Raw genomic sequence first — 20144 nt, 5'->3', positions numbered from 1 at the left:
CTAAGGGGACCAGTGAGGGGGCGATTTTTACTAAGGGCTATTTTCTTTCCTAGAGCCCGTTTCTTTGTATAGCTCTTGTTATTGACAACGTCCTTTCTTATGTACTCTTATTTTGAGCCACTAGGGGGCAGCTTGGTCCTTCCTTCCTGGCAAAGCAGAGCAGAGCAGGGCAGGGCTTGAGTTCAGTGAGCCTGGTGCAGTTTGGGCCGCGGTGTAAACACAAGAGGTCTTTATCTATCGTTATAGAGAAGGCCAGAGCCTGAGCCTGTCAGGGGTTTTAAGACGGCCCACGGGATTATAAAATTTGAGTATAGAGTAGTCTTAGCTGTAACAACCGAATGAAGTGGATTTTTGGGCCCATCTCCTACAACAACAACTGGTACCTTGTATTTAGAGATTAAAACCCTACTCATTTCAAAACGACTCCAAAATTTAAATGCAGCCTTGTTTTGGATGGAGTTGTATGTTATTATGTTTTGCAAATGTTGGCACGAAGTCGTAGTGTAATGGATTTTATCGTCACACACCAATTTGAATTTAGTTCAGCGCAGCCCATTTCAGCGAAAAATTCCCACGTTTTTACTGAAGTGTATATCATAACAAAGTGCAGCAATAAAAACGCAAAGCAGACGTTAAGTCGGTGATTGGAAAATTCTCAGCATCCAGAACGCTGAATTCCAAACAGGTTCGGTGGGTGTTTTTTAGGGCTTGATTTCCCCCCGTCTCCATTACTGAGGTCTGCCCCTGTGGTTGTGAGAGTGCGTGTGTACGGGCGGCTCAAGCCCCTTTCGCCAGTCACGGCCTAATTTTAAGTGTCAGGCTCCTGTGTTATTACAATATTAGGTATCACAGCCATTAACATTTTAATGAATATGCATTTGAGTTTTTCCCACATGGTCAACTTTATGGGCTATTAATGGCATCGAGATGATATTCAGGGTGCGTGTCAGCTATTGGGTTGCCTGGCTGCAGTGAGTCATAACGCTGGTGCTGCCAGGGCCAGGGCCTGTGCACAAACACACTCCTCCGTACGGCAGTAACGTTGTGGCTTTAACCCTAAACCACTTTAAAGTGTAATCTCCTGCAAATGCCCCTTCCGAAGGGCTCTCAACCACTGCTGTTTGAGTCATTGGTCATTATAAGTCAAGCAGATGACGCAGTTTATTTATTTTGTATAGTTTAGCGTTATTTTACAGTTATTTTTGATTTAACGTTCTGGTGTTTTTTTTTTTTTTTATGGGTTCTTGTTGTAGACTAAGGAGGACCTGGCGAATGGACAAAGCGGCATAGAGGACGAGGATGACTACGACGATGAGGACGATGATGATGAGGAGGAGGTGGAAGTGGAGCCGACTCTGGGCGGTGGTGGAGTAGACGGGGATATGCAGTGGAAAGAGCCGAAGGACGGGAACGTGAGCGGGGAGGAGGATGAGCTGGAGTACGACCAGGAGCATATCCGCTTCATCGACAGCATGCTCATGGGCTCCGGCGCTTTCGGCAAGATCTCACTTGCCAACTTCCCCCCGGCGGACTCCTGCCCCCAGTGGAAGCCCCCCCGCAAGTCCCCCCTCCTGACCAGCGCACACAGCGCGCACGCAGCGGCTGATGGCAGCATCGGTAGCGGGGGCATGGAGGAGTTTGACTACAGCTCCTGGGACGCCATGTGCTATCTGGACCCCAGCAAGGCGGGCGAGGAGGACGACTTTGTGGTGGGCTTCTGGAACCCGTCGGAGGAGAGCTGCGGCGGGGAGCTGGGCAAGCAGTCCATCTCGTACGACCTGCACACGGAGCAGTGCATCGCGGACAAGAGCATCGCCGACTGCGTGGAGGCGCTGCTGGGCTGCTACCTCACCAGCTGCGGCGAGCGCGCCGCCCAGATGTTCCTCTGCTCGCTCGGACTCAAGGTGCTGCCCGACGCCAAGGCCGAGCGCGGCGCCCTGGTTCGCTACAGCGACGAGGACGGGGAGCCGCAGTACGGCTGGCTGCAGATCCCGCCGCGCTGCATGTTCGATCACCCCAACGCGGAGTGCACGCTCCTGCACCTCATCTCCGGCTTTGAGAACTTTGAGGCCAAGATCAACTACACGTTTCAGAACAAGGCCTACCTGCTGCAGGCCTTCACCCATGCCTCCTACCATTACAACACTATCACAGGTACACATGCCGTAAACACCTCTGACTATTACAACACTATCACAGGTACATATGCTATAAACACCTCCAACCTTTACAACACCATCACAGGTACACATGCCATAAACACCCCCTACCATTACAACACTATCACAGGTCAGGTACACATGCCGTAAACACCTCCGACTATTACAACACTATCACAGGTACATATGCTATAAACACCTCCAACCTTTACAACACTATCACAGGTACACATGCCATAAACACCCCCTACCATTACAACACCATCACAGGTACACATGCTATAAACACCTCGGACCATTACAACACTATAGCAGGTACACATGCTATAAACACCTCGGACCATTACAACACTATAGCAGGTACACATGCTATAAACACCTCGGACCATTACAACACTATAGCAGGTACACATGCTATAAACACCTCGGACCATTACAACACTATAGCAGGTACACATGCCATTAACACCTCAGACAATTTTAACACTATCACAGGTACACATGCCATAAACACCTCCGACAATTACAACACTATCACAAGTACTTTCAGGTACACAGGTTATTTTCAGTTGTAAGTAATGGTAGGGTAAAATGGGTGCTTGCTAAAAATGGTGCATCTGTATGGATTTTCCAGCGTAACTATGATGTCGAGGCATTATTCGCATTTTGTCTGAAGTTCAGATCAGGGGGAACTGAGCATTGGAAAACACTCCTATTTAATTTGCCGCCTTCAACATTATCATGTTATTCTGAAATGACCTACAAATTAGCGTACATTATACTAAGACACTAAGTCCATCTGAAGTAGTACACGCAGAAAAGCCTACCGTCTCCCTGGTGCTTTGAAGCCTCTGTGTGGTAGCCCAGGGAGGAGGCTCCAATCTGTGCTGAAAACGTAACTGCTGGTTTGGTATCTGATGACTGACACAGATGGTATATTTCTGAAGGGCCAGTGGTTTTTATCATATTAAATCAGATCAATTATCAATGTAATTAATCTCTGATTCAGTGTAGCGCTGTTGGTGGTCGCATGCCAGTGTTGCAAACAACTGTGTTTAGTCCCGTTCAACTGGGCGTGAAGTTCCGTTTTATTACTACAAGGCATGCGTAATCTCTCCGAAACATCATGTGCCATGGTTTTGTCTGGGTTTATCTGATATAATGTGACGGTAAATAGCCTGCTAGCAACCTGAAAACAGGTTAAGTAGGCCAACCTAGTAGACGGTTTTGATTAAATTAGCATTTAATTTGCATGACATTAGAAGTTGCATAGTAACACACATGTGATATCCTGGTAATGCCACTACATTCAGACTTTCCATTTCTGTCTAAAACTGCTGGAAAAATGGTGCGTTTAGCTGCCAGAATTAAGAACATTTTCCATGGGGGGAGGATACCCCGAGACCCCCCCTACAAACCCCACTTTGAAACTCATTCTGGCACCATGGTTACATACACTACACAGCAGTGCAACACTAGCAGACGTACACACACCTCCCATCATGACATTTGTCTTCTATACTACAATCACAAAGCTGTACATGATGTATAGTACTACAGCTATGATGTAGGCCCATGCAGGACTGTAGACACCTCCTACTACTGCAACACTATCACGGGCTTAGAGGACGATACACTCATTTTCAGTTACACACACGCCTCCTATCAACACCGCACCATCCCAGCTACACACCTCAGATGCCATCAGATCCATCACTGTCATGCATCTCTGTAGTAAAAGACCCAATGCAGTGTTTCCAGTGACATACAGATCTCCTATCCTAATGTCTCTACCGCATAGACACCAGTAAAGCATACGCTCTCTGTATATTAGTGTTGTCCGATCACACACAGATCATCTTATAATCTTAAGTCTCTGTGCTGCTCTGCTGTCTCTCTCTCCTGCCCTGTCTTCAGATTGTTACCAGCGATTGGAGTTCCTCGGTGATGCAATTTTAGACTACCTCATAACGAAGCACCTTTATGAAGACCCGCGGCAGCACTCTCCCGGCGTGCTGACCGACCTGCGCTCGGCCCTGGTCAACAACACCATCTTCGCCTCCCTGGCCGTCAAGTACGACTACCACAAGTACTTCAAGGCCGTCTCGCCCGAGCTCTTCCACGTCATCGACGACTTTGTGCAATTTCAGCTGGAGAAGGACGAGATGCAAGGCATGGACTCTGAGGTGAGACCTCTCTCTCTTTCTTTCTTTCTTTCTCTCTCTCTCTCTCTCTTCTCTCTGTGTATCTCTCACTTTCTGTGTGTATGAATGCTAATGATTGTGTGTGTATGCTAATGGTGTGTGTGTGTGTGTGTGTCTCTTCTTTCAGTATCTCTCTCTTTCACTCACTCACTTTCTCTCTGTCAGCATCTCTCTCTGTCCCTCTCACTCACTCTCTCCGTATCTCTCTCTCTCTCATTCCATGCCCTCTGGTAAAGTAATCAGACCCGCAGATCATGTGACCTGTTGTTTTGCTTTGCTCTGCTCAGTCATGCCACTTATTTGCATTCGGAACTCTAGTCCCGGTCTTAGGCCATCATTATGTGAATTCTATGAATGTATTTCTTTATTTATTTTTCTTTTTTCGGTGATGCAGTTGGATTTGATTTGTTTTGAAATGGTTATCTTGGCACTGAATCTGCCCTTGTTTGACTGGAAAGCTTTTTAGGCCTGAGGGACAACACTGGATACAGTAAGCGGAAAGACAAATTCATTTACACACACACACACACACACACACACACACACACACAGTTCGTCATTGTAAAACTAGATGATTGCATCGCTGCAAACTTGTTCAGACATGGTATAAAGAATAAGACATAGCAATACTAGGCCAGTGTCTTGTTTACCTAGAAAAACATTTATTTTTATTACCATTATTTTGTTTGCAATTTGTCATGATGTCCTGTCGTCGCTCTTAATACTCGTCATTGGATGCATGCAGTTTTGCACCCATCTCTTCTGAGGAATGGCAAGCGTGAAACTGTTTGTTTACGTCCCGTGAGTAGCCCCTCGCCTCTCGCTGACGAAATAAACACTGATGGACTCCTGCTGTGTCCCCCTCAGCTTCGCCGCTCAGAGGAAGACGAGGAGAAGGAGGAGGACATCGAAGTCCCCAAGGCCATGGGGGACATCTTTGAGTCACTCGCCGGTGCAATTTACATGGATAGCAGGATGTCCCTGGAGACCGTTTGGCGGGTGTATTATCCAATGATGCGGCCACTTATAGGTAAGACGTGCAGTGGAGGCAGCGGCACCTCTTGGCTTCGTTTTCCACTCTGATGGATTTGATTTCACACAGCGAGGGCCATCATATGCAGCCATGGTCAAATGTCCTCATTTATTGAAATCGTTGGCTTGTGTGTGTGTGTGTGTGTGTGTGTTTGGGTAGGTGCTGACATTTTTATTTTATTTGTTTCCACTCTAGAAAAATTCTCTGCCAACGTTCCTCGTTCTCCGGTGCGCGAGTTGCTGGAAATGGAGCCGGAGACGGCCAAGTTCAGGTGGGAATCGCCTCTCGAATGTAGCCATGACAGGCCAATGATGCTCATCATATACACACACACACACACACAGATTTCACCTTTCCAAACACCCGCGCTCTCAGAGGTATGTAGTGAAACAGGCCGTACTAATGTCTGTTTTTTTTAAGGTGTAATGCAGTTTACTTACTGTGGTTTCATTCCATGATTGCTTTTCTTTGGGCGGTATGGTGGTACAGCTTGAGGTGGCCCAAGACACAGTTCTGTAGTTATGTATGTAATTACAAAAGAAAACTACAGTGCTGCTAATTAGGCAGAACTTAAGTACAAGTACACATCCTACTCACAAGTCCTCACAAGTACAAAACATAAATACTATAGCAAGCTCTTACTAACCTTATCTACAGGGCTGTAGTACAGAGAAGGTATCAGGTCCATGCAAACACCAGTACAACAACAAAAAACACACAATTTCCTCTTAGCATTATTAACTATGAAGTTGAAATGTTTATTGTGTGTTTGTGCATCTGTTTGCAGCCCGGCAGAGCGCACCTACGACGGGAAGGTGCGGGTGACCGTGGAGGTGGTCGGGAAGGGCAAGTTCAAGGGCGTGGGCCGCAGCTACCGAATCGCCAAATCCGCCGCTGCACGCCGCGCCCTACGGAGTCTCAAAGCCAATCAACCTCAGGTCCAGACCAGCTGAGCGTCACACACACACACACACACACACACACACACACACACACACACACACACACACTGTCTCTGTCTCATTTACACACACACTGTCTCTGTCTCATTTACACACACTCTCATGCTTACAAAAATACACACATACACCCCTGCTCTCGACACCAGTCTCCAAGTAGCGAAGACATCCTGGCAACAACGACTGTGTTTTTGTTTGTTTTGCCCCCTTTTCAGAAAGAGAACGACTTTGCAAAGTTCACAAATTTTCTTTCATGGCAAATTCTTTTTGTTCGTTTTCCCATTTTGCGCAAACACAATCCTCACGTTTCTCTTCCTCTTTCCCAGTTTTGTATATTTCTCATCCGAAGTGTGCATTAACACACAGCAAGTGTTCAGAAGAAGAGAAAGGTCAAAGGTCTTGCTTTCCTGTTTTTTTGTATTGTTGTTGTTTTTTTTTTTTTTTTTTTTGTCAAATTAACTTCCGCTTCAAGTTAGCGGTTAAAGAGGCTTATGCTTAAAGTAGTGATAGAATGTACTGTGGAAATGTATCCCAAAAAAAGGAAGAAAAAAAAACGCTAACTCAGTCGGTGCACTAGTGCCAGTTTTTAAGCGTTTTTTATAAATGGCGTGGCATAGCATGAGACAAGGGTGTCTGGAGGAGGGGTCGGACAGACCATCCTCTGGGCGGTGAGGTGGCATTCTTAATCATTATTGCACTTCTTCCACAAGGGTCCGCTTGTGTTTTCAGCTTAATCGTGAACATTTTTGTCTGATCGACACCAAATCTGTTTCGTTTTTTGCTTTTAGTTTTTTTTTTTTCTGCTTTGGAGAAAGGAAGGAAAAAAAAAAACCTCTCCTTCATATCCTTTGTTATGGATAGGAATTCAACATTCCCAATGTACTGTCATTGAAACCGTTTTTAAATGGACAGCACTCGAAGTGGCATGTTTGTGTTGCTATGGATTATCATAGCCAATTGGATGGAATATATAAATGCTGTAGAGCTACCAATTGTAGAGAACAATATGAGATGTTTATTACGACACAGGTCGCCATCATTGGTTTCAGTAATGTCTTTTGATACCAAGAAGATTTACATTTAGTTTTTGGTGATTATAAGCATTAGATGCCTCCATTGACTGACTTATTTAGTTTTGATATAATAACAGAAAAAGAGACATATCACTTGGGAAATATGCTGCAGATTTTTATAAAAAATGAAGTTTAAAAAAAAAAAAGAATTCGATTCTTCTCTGAGACACAAAGCACCTTTACATGCTGTCTATAGGACATTCAATATTTTACTAGACAACTCATGCACTTCACTTACCAAAGCTAAAGTCGACGTTTAAAAGGTTTCACGTGAAATCCAACATGAGTAATTCAGACATAGGCATGTGGAAGCCAGCCTCTTGTGGTGTTTTCATTTAGGTAAAACAAGTGACAACCTCTTGTCTAGCCTTTTATTTGTGTTAATAGGCATTCTTCACTTGAATACCTCAGTTAATTGCATGCATTTTCTTTTTTTTTTTGGTGCTATGTTTATTATTAAGCTTGAATTTCTCATCTTTTGCACTGTAACTATAATACCTCTTTATTTTATCTTTTGAAATCTGTTGGGTTGGTTGTCCTGTTCTGTCAGCAGTCAAGTTTGCTTAAGTGTATTTTTTTTTGTTTTTTTTCCCTCAACCTCCCCTTGTTTGGAATTATGGAATTAGTGCTTGAACACCACGGAAATGCTAAGACGTTTTGTGCACAGGAGCCTGCCGACTCGAGTTAAGGTGCTCGTCCTGGGCTTATTTGGCTAATGGGACGACCAGAACTGTGGAGCTGACGAGAAGTCACTTGACACTTGTGGGGGTGATTTAACAGGTTGCACTCAACTGTCTTTGATTTACCTCGCTAATTCTAGCCTCACTCACTTGAAGCTGTTCTCATCACCCTTCTCCTCTAAGCTGTACCAGTTTATCTAGATCTGTGATTCTCTTAGGGGTTGCCAAACGACTAAGCCCCTTCGGGAAAGAAAATGAATATATAATTATGAATGAATGGGGTAGTGAGATTCGAATTCCGGTTTTTAAATGCTGTAGTCCAGTCGGAACAATGAAGTTGTAGGTTAATTCAGGAATGGGCCATTGAGAAAACAGGGGCAAGTGGAATTGCAAAGGCACATTACCGCATGTGCTGCTACCTCAGAATACTGCAGTTCATTTCTCAAAAGTCTTATTTGAATCCAGTAAGGATAATTCAATTAAGGAATATTCATCAGTATGAGAAGCATCAAGACATCCCGGCCTGTTATTATTCGCTTTGACCATATTCTCGATGTTTAGTTGAAAACTGGCAGTGTGTCACACATGTGTCGGGTATGTAAACAACTTTTTTTCTTTTCTTTTTTTTTGCACTGACAAGACATTCCCTCAAACTCTCTTCAATCTTGTCTATTTATAACGGAGAGTATGAACCTCAGTGGTGCCTTCAGTCACTGTGCTACCGATCGAACACTTCTCTTCCAGCAATCCTACCTGTATCTGCTGCCATCACCTGCTTTCGGTGCCATATAGTTGTCGTTGAAGATGCCCACTGGCCCCTCAGAGGCAAATGGGCAAGATGAGGGATCTAACCTCCCACATGCCCTTAGTGTTGACCACAATGTTTTTGTACAAAATAATTAAACGTTTTATGAAATTTGTCACATAAGTGCATCTTTTCAAGCTTTTTTTTCCCCCCACCAAGATCTAAATTAGACATTGACATTTTTTGTTTTTGCCCACCCAGCGAGTGCAATCCTGTTTCTTTTCTCAGGCAAGAGTTGAGTGACCGTTACAGTTTTGTCAGTTACGACTCTAAACCTTATTTTGTCGATTAGCTTGTTTGTTTTTTCATGGACTCAGTAAAAGACTGTGGTTAGTCACTGAGCTGTAGTGTGAAGATGGAGAAGCTGAGCGATGTACCCCTAATACTCTCCGACGCTTAACCCCTGATCACACCATTCTACTTAGATTTCACCTGGTTTTTTTTGTTTTAGTTTTGTTTTTTTACTGTTGAGTATGGCACACATTTAAAAATCCTATTATTATTATTATTATTATTATTATTATTATTATTATTATTATTATTATTATTATCATCATCATCAATGATACAGTAACAGCTAATTAAAGAATGTGAAATCTCTGATATGGTGCCACACCCACACAATCATTTCTTCTCACAGAAAGGACTGTATCACCTGATGAAATCTTGCAAGCTAGATTCCCGCACAGCAAGCGACTCTGGTGTGGATGAGGCTCTGGTCTGGCATGGCCCTGTGCTTGTCCGGGCCCAGAGTTGACCTCGCTCTTCTTTAGGTCCAACACGACATGAGTTGCCTACGATCTGCGTGTTCGACAAAAAAAAAACTCGAGCAAAGTGTTGTTATTCCTCTTTGGAAATGTTGAAAAGGTAGTCCTCCATCACATGCTGCCGACTGGGTTTGCTCACTGGCGGAGAGTTGTCTTTTTGTTTTGTCTTTTGTTTGTTTTTGTTTTAATTTTGCTTTTTTTGTACATGTAGCACAAATGAGCATTGCACTTGGGCGCCATACTTTACCTCATGTCAGAAAGAAAAAAAAGTGTATATATATATGATGCCGTTACGTTTAAAGAAATAACTTGTGGTTTTGGCCTTGCTGCTGTTTCAATTGCTGGTATTTTCCAACTGTATTTAAGAAAATGCGATCAGAAAGATACAACGTGCCTGCAGGTCCTCTGATAAAATACACTGTAGAAATGATGTAGGGAATCTTTACAATCTGGGGCTCAATGTATGTCTTGTGTATACATTATGTCCAGCCTTAATGTAATACCTTGAATATTAAATTGTAATATAAACCCACAAAACTACCAAGTCCTGTGTCAGGCATGACTTGAACTGTTTAGTCAGTGATGACCCCGCCCCCAGATTATATTTGACAAGGTAGTACCAGATGTTATGTAGTGCATGTCAGTTGAAGACCCCCCCCCCACACACACACACACACACACACACACACACCAGCCTACCCCAACCATCCTCCAGTCATTTTTCCAAATGTAGTGTAGAGGTCTAATTCAACCAACTACAGCCCCAGCATTTACAAAGGGCTTGTGTATGAATTGTTTTTCGAGGGGAGAAAAAAAACCTAAACTGCAGGCCTTCAAGTATAAAAATATCTATTTAAAGATAAAAAAAAAGAGCATTATGGAAAAATGCTCTCATATCAGCAGCAAAAGAGAACTCAAGTGAATTTGGAAGTGGAATGTGACATGGACTCTTGCGGAGTGCATTTGTGTGAATGTGGGCTGCGGCCAAGGCCAACGGGCGAATCACCAGCGGAATGAAGCGGAGAGCGTTGAGTCGTTTTTACCGGGAGGAGGGATAAATGCCCGCCATTCCCATCCCATCTGCAGCCCGATGTTGTTTTAAGGGACAGGAAAGACCTCTCATGCATACTGTAAATGTGCTGCACCTTATGGGTCACAAATACCTTTAATATTTTTTCCCCCCTTTTTTTGAAATAATTGTAGCTGAGTATATCTACAATAAAGTTATGGTATGGTCGTTCAAATTTGCCTTGACTTGTGTGATTTTTTTGTTGTTGCATGCTGCATTGTGTGTGTGTGTGTGTGTGTGTGTGTGTGTGTGTGTGTGTGTGTGGGGTGTGTGTGTCTCCTAAGAACTGTTGAGATTTCAACTTTGAGAGAAAGTTTCATCCTCTTCTACTCAATATATTTGCATTTTATGTACTTAATCGTGGTGGTGTAAAGTCGTATTTGGCACTCTATATAACGTCAGTTAATGCCAACATAAAAGAGATGGGTATGCTTTGGAAGTGGAGGTGTCGGTTACCTCATCCTCGCTCCCAGGCCGCAGCGCGCGGGCAGGCAGGCAGGCGTGCCAGGAGTTCACTGGTGAGTGGTGTTTTAGTGTGCTCTGGAAGTCCAACCTCTCCGTGTTTTAATCACCCGCACACAAAGGCTCAAGTTAGAAACCAAGTAGGCATGAACTTAATAAGTGAACTTGCCTCTTCGCTCTCTGCGGGTAGGTTTTACAGTTTGGTGGGCTCGTTTTCTGCATTCGCACGTTTGTGTGTGTGTGTGTGGGGGGGGGCGGGTGCCAAGAGGGGAAAGTAAAAAAGCCTGGCCTCTGCTTGCGAGGTGAGAAGTGACCTCACACTCTCAGCTGTGCAAGCATTCTCTCAACGCCTATGATCAACTTTTTTTTTTTTGCTGAATTAATTGTAATGTTGAGTTGGCCCAGTTCAATCAAAACTGTTTTAAATGTGCAGCTTTGGAGAGTCGTTTCCCACATCCATATGAATTAGATAAGAAGTATTTGTCTCTGAAGCGTATCGGCGTATAAGTTAAACATGTTATTGAACGAGAGTCGCTCCGCCAGTGGGATCTCTGTGAGGGAGGCGGCGAAGGGCGAGGTTGTCGGGAAGGCAGCCTCTCTTGACGGATGAAAGCAAGGAAAAGCAAATCTCATTTTGAGTTATTACCCCCTCTCCTCTGATGAAGTGCCTGGTAGGTGGGTGGTTGGGTGGGGAGAGCGAGTTAGACAGTGTCAGCAGATCTGGGCTTCAAGAAAAGATTCAGCAAGACTTTTAGTTCATTTAGCGGATAACGGCAGGGAAAAAAGGAGTCTTAATAAAAAAGTCTTTGAAAAGAATATGTGCACCTTTTAAAAAAAATCAAAAAAATATTTATATTTTTTTTAAGAAGCATTTATGGCATGCAAATGGCGTCCAGGGCTCCTGCTCCCAGATCAGTCCTGGTTGATTTGTTGAATAGGCAGAGTGTGGGAATGCCAGAGCAATAGTGACTTATTACCTGTGTTGACAATGTGCAGGCTCGCGCTGCGTTATCCGAGCCGTTTATTCTCCACTCTATAAAAACAAAGAGATGACGAATAAATATGCAGAGGGCTCTCATTGTTTCCCGGCCGCCCCGCTCGTTTGCCAAAACTCCAGCTGACCCCTGCGAGCGCGAGTCCCCAGCCTGCGCTAAACTGTCTGTCACTCAGCGCACACGCACTTACACAACTTGCCCTTTTGCCCCCGGCGTCTTGCTTCTCTCTCGTGCCGGCCGAGGGGGGGCGAGGTGACAATCGAAATTGAGCATAGCGGGCATCCTAGGCACCGACCTTCTTGGACACACACACACACACATATATATACACACACACACACACACACAAACATATATCCGCTCACTCTGCACATGCACACGTACCTACTCCCTCTACCTACACACACACACACACACACATACATCAACTCCCTCTCCACATGCACACACTCACACACACACACATCTTTGTTTACTTTTCCCTCAGCACAGTTTTTTTTCTTCTTCTGTAGGATTACAGTGCGTTGCAGTCAGACAATTACACTGCGCAGTCCAGCAGTGGGTTATTAATGTTTGAGCTTACTGATGTTCTTTCAGCTCGTGAGCGGGTCTGTGCTTCCTCACGCCTAATTGGATCCAGCTTCGCTCACCCTTACCAGAGGGTAGTCAGAACAAGAACCCCTCCATAAAGAGAGATAGCAAGCGGATTGGGCCCCTGCTCTGTGTGTGTGTGTGTGTGTGTGTGTGTGTGTGCTCTGTCTGTGTGTGTGTGTGTGTGTGTGTGTGTGTGTTTGTGTGTGTAAATCGGCAATCATCTCTGCTATCTTTGCTACCCAGTTCAGCACGTATTTTTCCCCCGTTATTAATTTAGTAACTGTGATTTACAAAAGCAAACTCCGCAGAGACGTACGCATATTTGATTTGGAAAGTCAAGAGTTGATTATGACTAATGACGCCTGGTCTGAATCCGGCGATTTTCTCTTATGAGAAAAATTCAAAACCTTCCAGCAGTCCAGTAATATATCCTGTAGGATAAGGTAATGCCTCAGTAAAAAGAGTGAGAGACCTGTATTTTATTACTGCCCCTCCTAAATAAGCTGGGCTTGCCCAGTACTAGCGACTTCACAAATGATGCGTCTTAAGCCTATACAGACTAAAACAGTGTCTGCAGCTGTGACGGAAATCAGAACCTCAGACTCATTTTCATGTGTGTGGGGAAGGATTCATTTAGTCAAATCAACACTTAAGTTGTTGCGCTAACACCCCCTCTTTGTAATCTTTATCTGTGCGTTGCATGTGAAAGGCGCGCCCATTGTGAGCTGGTCACGGCCGGCCCAGTGTGTGAATGGATTTGACCATCAGAATAAACACTTAGCGCTTAATCCTACTATCTCTTAAAGCTGTTCTGTTAAGGAAGTCAGTTGTTAGCCGGCTAATGCGCTAGCAGGCCTTTGTCTTGGGCCTGTGGATGGATTGGTTTATGGAAATGTCCCCATCACATTATGCATGGGCACATTTGCAAGGGAAGCCTGGCTAAGGGTCAGCTTCTCCTCACTGGGTTTGGCTGGCTGTTGATTCCAGTGATTAAAGAGAAAGCCACAGATAGGGGTGCCTCAGAGAGTGTGGCTAATTAGCCTCATACGTCTGAGCCCTGAACTGTGGCAGGTTTCTGTTTGAGACACAATACAGACACAGACACAGTCCTCTGTGTGTGTGTGTGTGTGTGTGTTTGTGTGTGTGTGTGTGAATGTGAATGTGTGTGCTTTATTTAATCATGAGAATGTGTGTGTTTGCACCCTAGCAATTTTCTTAAAGTGGATTTATGTGACATTGATTGTTTTTTTTTTGTTGCAGTAGTGCTATTCATAACTGGAGGAGTAGTGCCAATGGTAGAACACTTGAAGGAGTATTGGTTGTTGTTGCCATGACACTCTGGTGTTCTGCTTTCTGTATCATCACCGAATAAACATATTTACTTGCATACACTTGTTTTACCTAATCAATAATTTGTTCTCTTCCCCCCCCCCCTCCCCGTGCATAAGTAGAGGTTTCTCTGGTGCGTGATTGGTTATCACCACCAGCTGTTTCGCCTGCGAGTTTTTCCCCTCCCTCGTCTTCTAAACTCGTCGCCGCTGATAACCGCCTCGCTCTATCTGCTTATGAGGCCCAAACCACGTCGCAGAAATATTGAAATGAGGTCTGGGCAGGGGGGCCATGAGCGCAGCGTGCTGACCCTACTCGAGTTGGACGTGGAAATAATTAAAAATCATTTGGCCCCCGCACCTTGATTTGCAGCCGTAATAACAGCGCCGGAGCGGCAGGACCGCGCCGGTAAATTGCCCCCACTGTTTGCCGATGGGAGTAATGAGGGTACAGAGGACCCGCGGCCACGTCCTCCTCATTTGCCTCCAAAATGAGAAATGTCATCCGTGTACGAATCAATCATGCCGACCGCGTAACACTGATGCGTGTCGCGTGGAAATGGAGCGCTTCAATGAATTTGTAAAAACAGGGAAATTGGGTTGGATGATGGGGATATTTCTTTGATTTTTTTTTTTGTCATTATCTCAGTGTTTTTTTTTCTTCCTTTTTATCTATGTGTGTGTGTGTGTGGTGTGATAAGTCCGTGTTTATCTCCTTCACAGCTATTTTCCTAGGACCCGAATGAAATCATTGATGAAGAGCCTATTTTGCTTTGCCGTTTATAATTTAGCGTTGGCCAGCATTCCTGTGTGTGTTGGCAAACCTCTGTAATCTCTATGAGGGATAGTTCTCTCTTAAGTCCTTGTGCTCATCAGTGCTTAAGTGTCCATTGTTCTGTCTGTGGCCTGTGAGATTCGCCTGGCCTTCCATGTCACTTTGCATTCACCAGAGTGTCTCAGCTGCTAATGCCGAACATCAGGTTTGTGGTCAATAGCAATAGCATATATGTTCCCTTTCATCTGAAGGCAATTACCCTTGGATGTTGAACCCTCAGAGCATAACCAGAAACTATGCATTTGTTGAGCGTTGATACTAAACAGTCCTGCCTGCCCGGACTTGTCCCCGAACCTCCCCCAAAACAACCCCCCTAGTAGAAGTGCCCCTGCCCAGTGTTCACACGCCGGATGGGTGTTAGTGTGTGTATGTGTGTGAGAGGATCCAGGGAGGCCAGCGTGGGAGATGGACAGGTCCACCCAGGCAGATCACACCTTTAGCCCTTCACACATGCTTGACCTGGATCTCTACTTTTCTTTCTCCTTCTCGCTCTCTCTCTCTCTCTTTCACTCACTTTCTTCCCTCTGTCTTCCTCAATTACTAATCCTTTCTTCCTTTTTTCCTTTCTGTCTTTCTAGCTTTCTTTCAATCTTTCTTGCTTTCTCTCTCTTCTGTCTTTTTCTCTTCCTCTTTTTCTGTCATTGTTTCCCTCCTTTTCTCTTTCTCTTTATTTCTCTCTCTCTCTCTCTCTCTCTTGCTCTCCTCCTGTCTCCTCTCTGTAGAGGAAAATACTAGCAGATTGCCCGTAAATCCCCCACTATCTAGCGAGTGACCCCACTGTTCCAGGCTTAATGATTATGTTTGTGTAAGGTAATGCGCAGAGGTGGACCGGAGGCTTACTTTGGTTATTGTTTAAATGAAAACAGGCAACTAGGTATTTGGTGCAGTGTGCGCGGCTATCAGCCCATAGGAGGCTCTGCTCATCGGGGTGATTCGGACCAGATGTGTGGAGGTGGGAAGAAGCTGGAAGAGAAGATTTGTTTTTGTTTAACGTAAGACTCTGTGATCCTTCCTGTCCGAAAGAGCAACTGCTCGGCGATGTGAACTGTACTCAAACCTGCCAGCGTCGGCCCGGGAACAGCACCTTGTCATCTTAGAGCAGGGGAAATACAAACAGGCGCCATATACTTCACAAATCAACTACAAATGACAACCCCCTGTCACAAGCCATGTTCATCCTGTATGTGTGTGTGTGTGTGTGTGTGTGTGTGTGTGTGTGTGTGTGTGTGTGTGGGTGGGTGGGTGAGTGAGTGAGTGTGTGCCTCTGTCTATGTGTGCGTGAGTGTGTGTGTGTGTGGGGGGGGGGACAGCAAAGACAGCATATTTGGTCCAGCTAGGCCTCTAATTTCTTGTTTTTTGACCATGTCATTTCAAAGCTGAGTAAATGCCATACTTTTGTTGTTGTGTTTCAAAGTTAGGAGTAACTCAAGGCAAAAAAAAAAGCTTGATTACGCTTCACTGAGAATTTTTTTAAAAGACAGAATTCCATCCATCAGGCATGCATTATTAGGGGAGGGATGGAATCAAATAATTGTTGTGTGCTGTAAGTATTAAACTGCTGCAATTAAGGTGTCTATTTGAATTAGGGATTGATCACTTCACATTTTGTACAGGGGTATCAAGTTTGCACCACAAATTCTGAAGTACCCCGATACTGACAATGGCACTGCATGGCTGATGACACTTAAGTGGTACTAGGAAAGCTGCTTAGGTTTCGCCCGCTGGAAAGTCACTCAAGTTTGACTCGCAGAGATATGTAAACGTAATTGCCCCTTTATTCGTTCCGCAGCGAGTGGTTATGTTCTCCATCTGAGTCAAATAGAAATGCTCCGAAAATGCAAAACCTGAGAAGCTTTCATAATTTCGTCATCATCTCGCTGGGCCGCTGCTGACAATCAGCCGTCCTCGGAGTCCTCCGCGGTGGAGCACGTTGCAACTGTGCGAGATTTCAGTGACATGGATATCGCAAAGATAAGCCACAACGTACTCTCCCTTTGCTCAAAGCAGAAAGGCCCCTTGCCGCCCCCGTAGCTGTCTATGAATAGTTGCTATGATTGGTAATACAATACAGCTGTGACCATGAAATCAGGGCTTAGTGTAATTAGCTACTTTGAAGCCGAGATTTAATACCAAAATCTGCTACAAAATACAGGGGGATCTTGGGCTACTTGATGATAATCTGATATTCAACCCTTTCGTCTATGTATTTTTCTTTTTAAAGTCGTACTTTTTGGCATAAGAGGCAACCTGGGATAGATTTGGAATGTCTATTTTCAGTACGGGCCCAGACACACACTCAAAAGCCTCACTCCCCCGTTTGCTAAGGGAACTTAACACACGCATTATTTAGGAAAAGAAAAATAAGCCAATGTATAAAATTACAGTGTTATTAGGGAACATTTTCCTTACTGTGCTGAAGCAGTCTCACGTTGCCGTGGCAGAACCCAAATATTGGATTGATTTGCTATGCCTGCAGTCGCATAAGGCCTGTATTTTTCTCTTTTTTTCCTTTACTTTTTCTGGCATGATGGGTAGATGATCATGAACACTGAAACTTTGATTTATTCCTTAATCTGATCAATGGTGCAGCAATATAACAAGAATGGGAAATCACAGCAGAATCAGTCTGCACGCAATAGTCATTTCTGCCGTCAACATTATACCTTAAAATGTTTTTGAAAGGATTACTATAACGTTCCTTTCCGGCCCCTCACTTCTTGTAATTTTGAAGGGAATAAATCTGCCAGGTTAGACACAGTAATCCCTTTAAAAATGGCAATTGGTTGTTTGTACAATTCCTCTGAAAATGCATCAAAGCTACATTTAGGAGCCACATCTTTCAGTCGGCATTTGGGGCTGCGACCGCAACAGCTGACGATAGCAGCCGCGTAAACAAGCCCAGCTCTGGTCAACCACAACAGACTCGCACACTGTTCCATGTGGCTAATGCCACTTTGGCGCAAACGGGGCACGATTCAGGGAGTCCCAATTAAGTGATTTCAGATGTGAGGGCACCGGCGAGCCAGGCACACATAGCGCTCAAAGCCGGGCTTAAGGGCATTTGCGTTTGGCTCTCTTGGACCGACCCGTCTGTTTTCTGGTATATGTTACCTCAGTGTCCACGTTTAATGAAGTTCTGATATATTTATGACCGCCCAAATCCCAGCCTAATCCTACCCTTGATAATAAGTGCTGTGCATTAAGCTCAATAAGCGTTTTGTTAAACATGCTTCACAGGCCAGCAAAAACCCTGCGGACCATTACTGTGTGTAAGCCACTGGGTAACCTAATTTGCACTCGGTATGTAATGGATACCTATATACAGCAAGAGGGAGTTAATTCCACAGGTCATTGGTGAGGTGTTGCGGTGGAGTGTCACAGACCTAAGGTGTATGTGTGTGTGTGTATGTGTGTTTTTAAAGTTTACGTCATAATGCGGGCATCTTAGAGGGCAGATGCTGGCCAGAAGAGGAGGTGGGGGTGGGGGGGCAGCCTCTGGTTTAATGAAGTGTTTTTGGAGGACGTTTCAGGAGTCAGGTTACAGTGCCTGCTGTGGCCCTGTGTGTGCCCACCCCCCACCCTCTGCAACAGTGTGGAGCAAGTGTGGATAACCCCCAAGGCAGTTTCACTGAGCCACGTAATCACATCTTCCTGGCCAGAGGCACACGTAAATACACACAATGCTACTCTGGAGTTTTCACACCTTTTTTCTTTTTTTGTAGAGCTGAAGAGAGATGCATGATTAGAAAGCGCCTACAAGTGAATGCGTTTGACCCTCGTGGCTCGGAGTGAATTGTGGGTCTTTTTTCGCTTTGGCTTCTGGGTTAGACAGCAAAGTGTAGTGCTAAGCACTCTGAGCCTATGTGGGAGCTGTGAACCTTTCACACCTAATCAAGGGGAGGGGGGACAGAGAAAGAGAGAGAGGAGGAGGAGGGAGAGAGAATGGAGGGAGAGAATAGAGGGAGGGAGGGAGGGAGATGGCAGAAGAGTTTGAAGGAAGGCAGCAGAGACTGCGTGACAGAGAGTGAAGGAAGGAGCAAGGCTGCAAGGCTGCAAGAGGGAGCATTAAATAGGGAAAGAGAGAGAGAGCCAGAGAGAGAGAGAGAGAGGGGAAGGAGAGAAAAAAGGTGAAGGAGACTGAGAGAGAGAGAGAGAGGGCGAGAGAGAGAGGCTGAACGAGAAGGAAAGGGACTCTGTTGGGAGTCCCGGCCCTGAGAAACAGCAGAGGCTGCTCTGGGAATTGTTGATGCCAGTCCAGGCACACTGTTTATTTTCACCGTTTCATACAGGAATTCTCATTTAGATCTTCATTCGGACATTTTTTTTTACCGAGTTTGACTTGTTTAAGGATAACCTTCTCAACCTCGTGCTTTCCCTCACAGCAATTACAGCGTCAAAAGATTTAAACAGCGCCAGCCAACAGGGAAAGTGATTTACATTTTTGAATTCATGAATTGTTTCTCATCACCGAGAACCCACAGTGCATCTAACCTATTCTGTTAGTCCTTTTAAATCTCTGCGATCCCTACAATGATGGCCAGATTTGTTATTTTAGTGTCATATCTACATTCGAGTATTACATTTGAAAAAGTGAAAGGGCTGGTTTCCTGGCCTGTCTTAATCCATGGTTTGACTTCTGCCCCATTACTTGCCAAGATAAAATAATTCAAAAATCACCCTGTCTGCAACCATACAGTATGCAGCAATGTACTTGGATATCAAAGATCCTTTTTCTGTGGTACTGTGTGTGTGTGTGTGTGTGATAAAAATGTTTTAAAGCAGGCCCTTTGAAAGTCCCTCTCTATGCTTTTTCTCCTCAACGCCAGCATACCCTTGCTTTTTTTCTGTAATAGTAGTGGGGGGAAATGTGGATTATCATTCCAAGACAACAAATGCAGCCGTATTAGCCTATTATGCCTCCACAATTTGGGGGAGATGTGCTTTTTTGTAGTACGACTTTGTTTAAACAGTGTGCCTCCCTATACGCGAGTCTCAGCTGAGTGTATATGGGCAATGTCAAGCCTAATTAGCTTTGACAGGGGTATTTAGTGGTTGTAATTCAAATCTAATTCAGAACATCTTAACCCTCAGTCTGTCAGAGTCTTGAAATGTGCTGGGGCAGCTTCGGAGCCAATCATACCCTTGTGTAGCTGTGCACTGATGTGTCAACAAGCCCGGCTA

At 44.7% G+C, this 20144-nt stretch overlaps 1 protein-coding gene across 3 annotated transcripts in view; it reads left to right on the top strand.

Moving 5' to 3' along the window:
- The window catches only part of dicer1 (dicer 1, ribonuclease type III), a 28230-nt gene extending 17306 nt beyond the window's left edge, over positions 1-10924 (top strand). For 2 of the 3 annotated variants that reach the window (XM_012836800.3, XM_031579772.2), the window contains 6 exons: positions 1254-2154; positions 4077-4345; positions 5231-5393; positions 5592-5667; positions 6184-6334; positions 9554-10924. In XM_012836800.3, the coding sequence (XP_012692254.2) occupies positions 1254-2154; positions 4077-4345; positions 5231-5393; positions 5592-5667; positions 6184-6334; positions 9554-9670 (1677 nt within the window). In that variant the 3' untranslated portion in view covers positions 9671-10924. Of the gene's footprint in view, positions 1-1253; positions 2155-4076; positions 4346-5230; positions 5394-5591; positions 5668-6183; positions 7485-9553 lie in introns of those variants that run through there. The other variant, XM_031579773.2, reaches the window with a different exon arrangement.
- The last annotated feature ends 9220 nt before the right edge of the window (positions 10925-20144 follow it).

Source organism: Clupea harengus, chromosome 14 (assembly GCF_900700415.2).
Source record: "Clupea harengus chromosome 14, Ch_v2.0.2, whole genome shotgun sequence".
In the NCBI taxonomy this organism is placed as follows: Eukaryota; Metazoa; Chordata; class Actinopteri; order Clupeiformes; family Clupeidae; genus Clupea; species Clupea harengus.
The sequence above is the reverse complement of the archived record's forward strand: the minus strand, read 5'-3'. Positions and strand labels throughout refer to the sequence as shown.